Source organism: Dendrobium catenatum, unplaced genomic scaffold (assembly GCF_001605985.2).
Source record: "Dendrobium catenatum unplaced genomic scaffold, ASM160598v2 fragScaff_scaffold_1520, whole genome shotgun sequence".
NCBI lineage: Eukaryota > Viridiplantae > Streptophyta > Magnoliopsida > Asparagales > Orchidaceae > Dendrobium > Dendrobium catenatum.
This window is the reverse complement of record NW_021319982.1, coordinates 150,936-159,691: the sequence shown is the minus strand read 5'-3', so window position 1 is coordinate 159,691 and position 8,756 is coordinate 150,936. Positions and strand designations below refer to the sequence as shown.

Sequence of the window (8,756 nt, the reverse complement as noted above, 5' to 3'; positions counted from 1 at the left end):
TGTCTTCGATTTGGACCAATTTGGGCCAAGATTGAGTTGAATTTAGTGTCATTGGGTTCATATTTTGGAGACGTTCAGTTCGGCTGTAAGTTTGCTGAAATTAGAGTTCATATGGATCAATTTTAATTTTGGAAATTTTCCGGCTTGATTTTGTCTTGAGATTCGTGTCCTATCAAAATAAATTTTTAATGACAGATCTAAATTATTAACAACTAAATATTGATATTATTAAAATCATTATATTTAAAATATTTTACACCTCTTTTACTCCCACTCTAACAAAGAATTTGAATCTAAGCACCAATCATGAGAAAATTGAGAATAATGAATGGATGATCATTGTAATTAATTATTATTATTATTATTATTTAATAAATAAAATAAACTAGTATTCTTGTCAAAGGATGTTAAATTTTCTATTTGTTTTCATAAAAAATCCAAAATGTGGGGAGTTTTTGACAAATATCCGTTTTCTGTTTTATTTGTAACGCGGTCTACTTTTTTTTTTTTTTAAGTTCTAACGTGCAGCTCCGCTCTAGTAGTAGTAGGTATTGGAGACTGGAGCTAAGGCGGAAAGCAGGGGCTAGCTTCTTGTCGGATGCCCTACAGTCGCTGCTGCCACCACCGACATCCCCGATGAGCACGCCGGCGTTCGACGTTCTCGGCAAGCACTGCGGCGTCGAAGAATGCGAGCTGATCGACTTCCTGCCCTTCAACTGCGACCGATGCGATCAGGTTTGTCTTTTTGGATTATCATTCTTGGCTGTCCGATTTGGTGTTTTGGATAACTATGTATGGAATTGATAGGAGAAATATGAAATGGGGGAAAATGCCTAATTGTTTCAACTTCAATTTTTTGGGTTACTTGTGAGTTCGATTGGGTCAGCGTGGTGCTTAACGTGATATTTACGTATTACATAAACCAGCCTTTTCGGATGAAGCTTTGTTTATGGTGGTATTGAATTGATCATCTATTTCTGACAAAGCTGGTTTAGTGATTTTTTGGGAGATTGGATATTTTTTGTTCGTTGATGTTTCAATACTTTGAGCATGACATAGTACAAAGACTGCAGCATTTGGCTCCTCGACTCGTTTTACTTGTTTGATTATGATGTCATTAATACATTTTGTTGATTAAGTATGTTTTAGTTGCCGGCTGATCTCATACATTTGTTTAAAGAGAACGTATGCTGCTTATTATGCCATCAATAGGCCTTATACTTGTGAGTTGGGGCATGCTACAAAATTCACAGTTGAAGAGAAAAATATATTAGCGTCATAGCATTAATACAAAGATTCGGCGCACTTAAATAAAAAAAGAGTTGCAAGGGATACCAGAGCTTTTACGGAGAAATACTAGAAAGAAAGTAATTATGGGATTTGGCTCAATTGAAATGATTCTGCTAGTGTATTTCGTTGGTTACAAATGATGTTCAAGTGTGTAAACGAGTCGAGTCAAGCTTGAATCACCCCCGACTTGAGCTTGAGCTTGATTAATTAATCAAGTTCAAGTTCGAGCTTTATTCTACAAGTTCGAACTGCTCACAAGCTTATGAAAGAGAGAAAATGGTTATAATTCAAGCAATTATTATAATATAATGATAAAGTGAACGAGGAATTAAAAGAAAAATAATGAAGAATCACTTAATATAATACACTGAGATTTATTTTTTTAAACATATTTTACAAAGTTGTATTTAAAATATTGAATTCTAATATATTTTAAGTGGATTTTATATTAATATTTTTAAATGGCTTGCGAGCTAACGAGTTAAGTCAAGCTTTGCTCATTAGCTTATCGAGCTCGGATCACGATCCATTTATCGAGCTGAGCCCAAGTCAGCTCACGATTAGGCTTTACTTACTTACACTTCTAGTCATGTCCTAACCCGTCATTAAGGAATGCATTGATGCAATAAAATAAATACTAATTTTAGATGATTAATTACATAGTGGAAATTATAAGAATACTGGAACATTGGAGCTAACTTCTACATAGCATTTATTATTTTTTCAATCATTCTTCTTTGAAAAGAGGATACCAGTCAACACAGACCAAAAATTTCTTTAGAAATATGCAATTGTTGTAAGAGAATCATCGACCACTTTTATTTTTCTATTGTTAGGCTGGGGTTTGTAGATTTAAAAAAGGTTTGCAATATTGATCATGTGTTTAGTTGTAAGATCCATGTGTGAGGGAAATTATTTGAAGTGCAAAAAATAAAAGAGTTAGAAGTCGTACTCCTTTGGACCATAGAGCATAATTTGGATGGTTTTTTTGGAGTTGAGTAAGCTCCCAAGTTTATCATCTTCTTCTGGTTTGAGCTCTTCTGATCCCATAAGATAGGTCTGCCCTTTTTGGTGACCTTCTTTATTTCTACCATAGTTTTGGGGCTTTCCATGGAGATTCTAGCATTTTTCTTTGATGTTTTCTTTATTCTTGTAGTAGTTATCATAGATTGTTTTTGGAGAAAGGTTTTTACCTTTCTTTTAAAGAAAATTAATGTCTATAATAATGAGTTCCTTACCTTAGGGTTCAGTGGTTGTCATGCTAGATGTTTTGAAGATCAGAGCCTCAAGCATTAGCATCATTTTTCTTATTTGGCTTGTGTGAGAGAAAAAAAAAATTTATGTAGTGATGGTAGGTTTCTCTTCTTAAGGTTTGAACACAATTTTGGTTGAAATCATTATTGACTTTTACAAAGAACTCAAAACACCTTTTCTTGTTCTATAAATTACTTGAAAATTATTGTATCATTGCAGCATGTAATATTGAGATCTTGGTAATATTCTTGTTCGAGCCAATAAACATTCATTATATTAAAGTACTTAATAACAACAATGTTACCTTTTTTGATTTTTTTTTTTTTTTTGATCTTGTAGATGAGGGCATCATCCTTCACTTTTGAGTAGTTTGTTTGACACCTTCTTAGAAAGACACATATATGGTCCATTGATTTTAGGCATTATTGTATTTCATAAGCATATCATGATCATAAAATTTGTTTCATCCCAAAATACAAATTTTGAGTCTTCCTATTCCGGAGGAGTATCTAAAATATGATGTATCTTTCTTTTTTTCCTTTCATAAATGTCTTTACAATTTGGGATCATTTTATATAATTTATTTCATTCATGCGATATGAAGCTTGTAGCTCATCGATTTTTTTCTTTAATATATTTTTTTCACCATTCATGATGGTCTACTCTTTAGAAGGGAAATAAAAAAACCAGCCATAGTGAAGAGAAAATGAGTGGACAAGAAGGAACAAAGAAAAAAAAAGAATAAATATTGGAAGATGGAAATCCTAACATTTCATTGATGCCACCAAAAAGAAGAAAAGTAGAAAAAACTACTTTGAATTTTATTGATTGATTGTGTATAAAATATGAAAGTATTTATAGGCTTCTTCAAAATGTTTACACTGCAAATAAATCAAAGCTATTTACATGAAAAGGAGAAAAAAAATCCTAAGAAGGGATGACGGCTAGAATAGAAAGTGGAGGCACTCTGATTGAAATTTAAGGGTCATAAGAGGATCGATCTGATAGTTAGAACCCTTAATTTGTGTCCCACAATCCTTCAACATATTCCATAGTTAAGTGAGGGTTGCTTGTGAATGTAATTGTAGATGACTAAACTAAAAAACTTGTTATATAATTACGATAAAATTTTCTTGTTAGAATGACATGAATGAAGATCGTATGCCTAACAAGAGAGTCTATGGATCACTAGTCCTTCATAGATTCAAAAGTATATCTCATCCTGGATTCTCCAATTATATGTGGATTGTGGTTTGGTCATGTGACATGGAAAGCATTTAAGTCATCATTATTTAATACATTAGATTAACATATTCAAATTTATGCTTTTACTTTGTATGCTTGATTATTGATTTGATTAAAAAAAATTATCAACATGATGCGCAGGTATTCTGTCTGCACCACAGAAATTCCACAGAACACCTTTGTCCAGTTGCCAACCAGATAGATATGACTCTACTTATTTGCCCACTCTGTGCTCAAGGGGTTCGCCTTCTTCCAAATGAAGATCCAGACATCACTTGGGATATTCATGTAAACTGTGAGTGCGACCCATCAACTTATCAGAAGGATTCTAAGAAGAAATGCTGTCCCGCCGCTGGATGCAAGGAGATCTTGTTCTTTTCAAACACCATTCGATGCAAGGATTGCAACCAAGAGCATTGTCTAAGGCATAAATTTGCGCCAGACCATAACTGTGCTGGGCCAAAGAAACCCGATAATGGCTTCCCTTTCTTAGATGTGCTAAGGAGAAGCCAGAAAAGTTTATCCTCACCAATTCAAACTTCAAATGGCTCTGCAAAATTGGGTTTAAATTTTCTAAATGCAGCATCAACCATTAGGGCCTCTGCTGAAGCTGGTATGCAGAAACTGAGCATTGCAACAAACCAAGCACTACGAAAGGCAAAAGATGGAATGACGCAGGGCCGTGGAGCAAGTGGTGATCTTGTGGAGCAGTGCCTTCAATGCCAAGATAGATTCTCTAATGTGAATGCTCTGATTGAGCATGTTGAGAAAGCACACAAACACACTGTACAGCATGCTTTTAATATAGTGGCGATTGATGTTTGTCCTATGTGCAGCGAAACATTTAGAGATCCAGTATTGCTAGTGGAGCATGTTGAAGAGGACCATGGAGATTCTACTGGGTTTAGAGGGTAAACTCAAACTTTTGTGCATGTTTGCCTATCATTTGGGAGAATTTATAAACCGACTTGTTTGGAAATTTTTCTTACTGAATTGCTTCCTTTATTTACTTTTCTTCTATTTTCTGGTATTCTTTCACTGTTGTTTCCTTTGTCATGCTATTCTTGCTGCTGCTGCTCTTGTTCTCTTTCATTACGGCTCTGTTTGGTTTGAGGAAATTGGAGGAGAATAAATGAAATGGAAATAAAAATAGAAATGGTGAAGGAATTGAATTATAATTATGTAATTAGATATCAGCCATTTGTTTGTTTATAAGTAGAATTTGAGTGAAAAAAAAGTATGGATCTTTCTGTTTGCTGATGGGAAATTGAATTATTGTTTCTTGTGAGATTATATATTTTTCGACAATTACACTGATGGTAAGATTATATATTTTTCAATAATTACACTGATGATGATTTCTAGCATAGATGATTATATACTGATGATGATTTCTTTATCATGACACTTAGTATAGATGATAAATAACACATTATGTCTCATAGACATGTAAAAATTACTTAAAATTGAGAAACAAGAAATAAAATTTCTGTCCTAAAATCAGCATGCCAAGATTTGTTTTTTGATCAATGATTCTTATTGGTAAAAGAAATTGTCTTGATTAGGCACGAATCTCGAGTTATATTTGAATTGGAAAATTTCATGATTAAATTCGGAACCATCTGAATTCCAATCTTAGCAAACTTATAGTCAAATTAAACGTTTCGACAAGACGAACCCAACGATAGTAAAATCAGTCCAATCCGAGACCAAATGGACTCAAATCAAAGCTTAAAGCATACTTCGAAGCTTTAGAGCATTAATTAGATGACCAAATAATATCTAAATATGTCATGCTTATAGTTGAATTGAACGGCTTGTTGAGATGAATTGAACGAGCCCAAGATCACTTCATTCCGACATCATTAAGACAATTAAATGCTAAATGAGTGCTCTATGATCGAGGGAATCAAAAGGGATTGTCCAATGGAGCACTCTGAATGCTCTGAATTTGCCCTGAATCTTCTCTATATTTACGAAGGATGTTACTATCAGAATCTATATATAAGCTCTCACTCCCTATATGAAGAGAACCTGTTTGGCCAGAGATTGAAGTTAACTCTGAGGCTTCGAGTACACTAGAGCTCCAATTGATTGTTGATCGCCGTCGGACCTCTGCCCCATCTTCGATCCCCGTCGACCTCCATCCAACCGCTGACTGTCGTCGGACCTCTACCCCGTCGCTGACCGCCATAGTTGCCGTTGGAACTCCACTCCCTGCCGCTGACCATTGCCGAACTTTGGGCCGATCGCCACAGTCACCGCTAGAGCTTCACCTGTTAGTCGGCCTTCCTCTAGACTTGTGACCTTGGTCGCCTTTTGACCTCGGTCCTTAGACTGCTGTCACCCGAGTACGGTCATTCTAACCCCCATGGTCTGACCATGGTCATTCAGCCTCCCGGGCATTTGTACGAAGCTCGGCCGATTCCCCATACTATTGTAATTTCACCGTCCCTAAGTTAAGGGGAGAAATTATTCTGTGCAGAGTTCGAACATAGTTTGCGTCTAAACTCCAATCAAAATAGGCCATGTCACATGTACACAGTCTATGTATAATCTTATACACAAGGTGTGTATAATACACACCCTTTGTATAGGTGATGTGGCCAATTTTGATTGGAGTCCGAACGCATCCAGACTTCGCACAAAATAATTTCTCAGTTAAGAGACGAGTCAACCTCTATAACTTACTCAAATATAGTGGAATCTGTTCACTTGGTCAAGGCCTCATGGTTTTTCCCTTTTCATATTTTCCACGTAAAAAAAATTTTGGTGTCTCCTAGCTCTCTCAAATCATCTATTTGTGTGTTGGATATTCGTGCATCGTTAAGACCAAAAATTCTCTCTCTATCGACGTGAATCTACCAGCTTTACAAAACAATAAGAATGACATCCCAAACAAAGCCTTAATGAATATTTTCTTCTGCTTATATTTTACCTTTTGAGTCTGCATGCCCTAATTTTTCTTAACATATTTGTTTTCCTTTTCACTCTTTTTACAGCTGACCCAGAGTTCTTTTATCAATCAGAAGCATAAGCTGCAATGCTACAGAATCTGTGTATAATGCTTGAGGCTTTAGCATGGAGGTGATTTGTAACATTTTTCTAATAATTCTGTTCATTAAAAGTATTTTTCTTAAGGAATGTAAGTTTATTTTCATCTCCATAATGCTTAAGCTGATGCATTACACTGTTCATCATTGGAAATTTCATCAGTTGATTGTTGTATTGTGACTATTTTTCCATTGATATGTTTACTGAAGCTATGATTTATTCCTATTTCATGTCATAAAATTTATTTGCTGAGAAATGTCTGTACAGAGTTAAATGCCACAGTATATATGAATAGATGGAGCAATTTTGGGTCAGGATATTTGATTGGAATTATTTCTATAATTTTATTGTTTTTTTGGTAGCATGTGAAATAAAATTTAATTAATTAATTATGTATTACACTCATTTTAAATAAATAAAACTATTGCAAAAACTGATGTTTACTTAGGCTTCATTTGGGATGACTTTTTTACTACTTCTTAAAGCAGCTTTTTTATACAAAAATTAAAATTTCGATACTAGAAAGCTACTTTAAGAAGTATTAAAAAAGCCGTCCCAAACCAAGTCTTTTTAGGCTTCATTTGAGACGACTTTTTTATCGTTTCTTGAAAGCAGCTTTCTAGAAGCACATTTTTAGTATAAAAATTAAATTTTTTTTGCTAAAAAGTTGCTTTAATAAACAGTAAGAAAGACATACTAAATGAAGCCTTAATTTGAGTTATGTTATGATTTTTTAATAAATATCCCATCTTTGCAATTCTTAGATTTATTAAATTCAGGATTTAAGGCTTTATGTAGTTAGTTCGTTAATTCTGAGACCTAAGAAATATTCATTAAGTTGGATATCGGTTAACATAAATGCTGATTTTAAATTTTATAAATTATCTCAAATTTTTTTTAAAAGTTTTGATTTTATTTTCAGTCTTATTATGTAAAATTAAAATAAAATTTTTTATATCATATTTTTACTTAAAAAACTCACTCATAGATTTTTTTCGAGGTGCCAAAAGGGGTCGACTAGCTAGTTTGGGTCTGATGCAAAATTGATCGTACTGAAAATTCAATCAATTTGAACCCGATTTGTTTTAAATGGGTCAAAGAGATCAACTTAAATCTGACCTGCTAGCGACCCGAATAATCTGAATTATAAACAATTTATTTTTTATAGCTTATTAATTATAAATTTTATGATATTTAATAAAAAAACTAAAAAAGATTACAATCACAAGTAACAAAAATCTAAATAAAAAAGATATTAAATAGATCATTTTTTGAGTCAAAAGTGGGTTCGTACATCAATTTGAATTCAATCAGTTTAATAGACGGGTTGGAAAATTCAACCCATTTAATAATCAGGTTATAAATTTTAACCCGAATCCAACTTATTTATTAAATGGGCCAACCTAAACCTAAATTTTTTCAGGTCAAATTGTTTAGTCTGATTATTTATTGACACTCCAAAAATTTTTTGCATCATTTTTTATAAATTTTTGAGATAGTAAGCACTAGTTCAAGCCAAATTTTCATATCTGTTTGTATTTGATTTATGTAAAATTTTTGTGATTTGCCTAAACTAATTTAATGATAACTTAAATAAGCTAATAAATAAATAGGTATTAAATGAACTTTTGTGTGATTATCACATTAATAATAATTTTATAAGTCTAATTAAATAACAATTCAGTAAATTTGAAATTAATATTTAACTACTTGCTCTAATTAATTTACGTACAATACACACAATGTAATTGATATATCATCAAAAAATCATCTTGATCGGGCATGAATCTCGAGGCAAAATCAAACAGGAAATTTCAAAAATTAAATATGGGATAATATGAACTCCAATTTCAGCAAACTTAGAAACATATTGATTGTCTCGAAAATACGAACCCAACGACACCAAATTCAAC

The 8,756-nt window shown here is 33.2% G+C and overlaps 1 protein-coding gene across 1 annotated transcript; it reads left to right on the top strand.

Annotated features, from left to right (window-relative positions):
• The first annotated feature begins 529 nt into the window (after window positions 1–529).
• On the top strand, window positions 530–7,085 carry LOC110109226 (zinc finger AN1 and C2H2 domain-containing stress-associated protein 16). Its single transcript, XM_020840185.2, has 3 exons — window positions 530–735; window positions 3,931–4,700; window positions 6,792–7,085. Exons 1-3 carry the CDS (start codon window positions 637–639, stop codon window positions 6,793–6,795), a joined length of 873 nt encoding a protein of 290 aa, XP_020695844.1. The 5' UTR covers window positions 530–636; the 3' UTR covers window positions 6,796–7,085.
• The last annotated feature ends 1,671 nt before the right edge of the window (window positions 7,086–8,756 follow it).

What these genes read in the sequence shown, in the direction of transcription:
- LOC110109226 (XM_020840185.2), top strand. Translation starts at nt 637, where the DNA reads ATGAGCACGCCGGCGTTCGACGTTCTCGGCAAGCACTGCGGCGTCGAA. An exon ending in ACTGCGACCGATGCGATCAG is followed by an intron (nt 736 to 3,930) that starts GTTTGTCTTTTT and finishes CATGATGCGCAG; the next exon opens with GTATTCTGTCTGCACCACAG.